Below are 478 nucleotides of genomic sequence, written 5' to 3' on the forward strand. Positions count from 1 at the left end.
CAGTACTGACCCTCCGACAGTGCGGCGCTCCCTCAGCACTGACCCTCCGACAGTGCCCACTCCCTCAGCGCTGACCCTCCGACAGTGCGGCGCTCCCTCAGCACTGACCCTATGTCAGTGTCACCTCCTTACTACCTGCTGTTTCTTGCTGACTGGCCATCCACCTGCCGAACTCACCACAGGGGGAAAACCCTCTTCTTGTCCCGGCCCATGCGGTTTCTGTTGATGGAGGTTGAACAGGGCACTGCGTCCAGGTGGTGCGAGCTGTTCGGTAGGGTGGGCACCCATTGATTACTTCGCTTCGACTTCGGTTCCCTGCAATGAACAGTGGAGAAAGGATTGAGAGTGAGAGACAGGCAGAGGGAGACTGACGGAAAGAGAGAATAAGAGTGAAAGAGAAAAAGAGAAATCCAGACAGAGAGAGAGATAGAGAGAAACAGATACAGAGACAGACAGAAACTGATAAAAACATCAGTGG

The 478-nt window shown here is 54.2% G+C and overlaps 1 protein-coding gene across 2 annotated transcripts in view; it reads right to left on the bottom strand.

Annotated features, from left to right (window-relative positions):
- Nucleotides 1–478, bottom strand: part of LOC109925008 (SWI/SNF-related matrix-associated actin-dependent regulator of chromatin subfamily B member 1-like) — a 77,584-nt gene that overhangs the window by 61,722 nt on the left and 15,384 nt on the right. For both annotated transcript variants that reach the window (XM_020524987.2, XM_048620876.1), the window contains exon 4: nt 178–315. In XM_020524987.2, the coding sequence (XP_020380576.2) occupies nt 178–315 (138 nt within the window). The remainder of the gene's footprint in view (nt 1–177; nt 316–478) is intronic.

This window comes from Rhincodon typus, chromosome 48 (genome assembly GCF_021869965.1).
Source record: "Rhincodon typus isolate 14 chromosome 48, sRhiTyp1.1, whole genome shotgun sequence".
Taxonomy (NCBI): Eukaryota; Metazoa; Chordata; class Chondrichthyes; order Orectolobiformes; family Rhincodontidae; genus Rhincodon; species Rhincodon typus.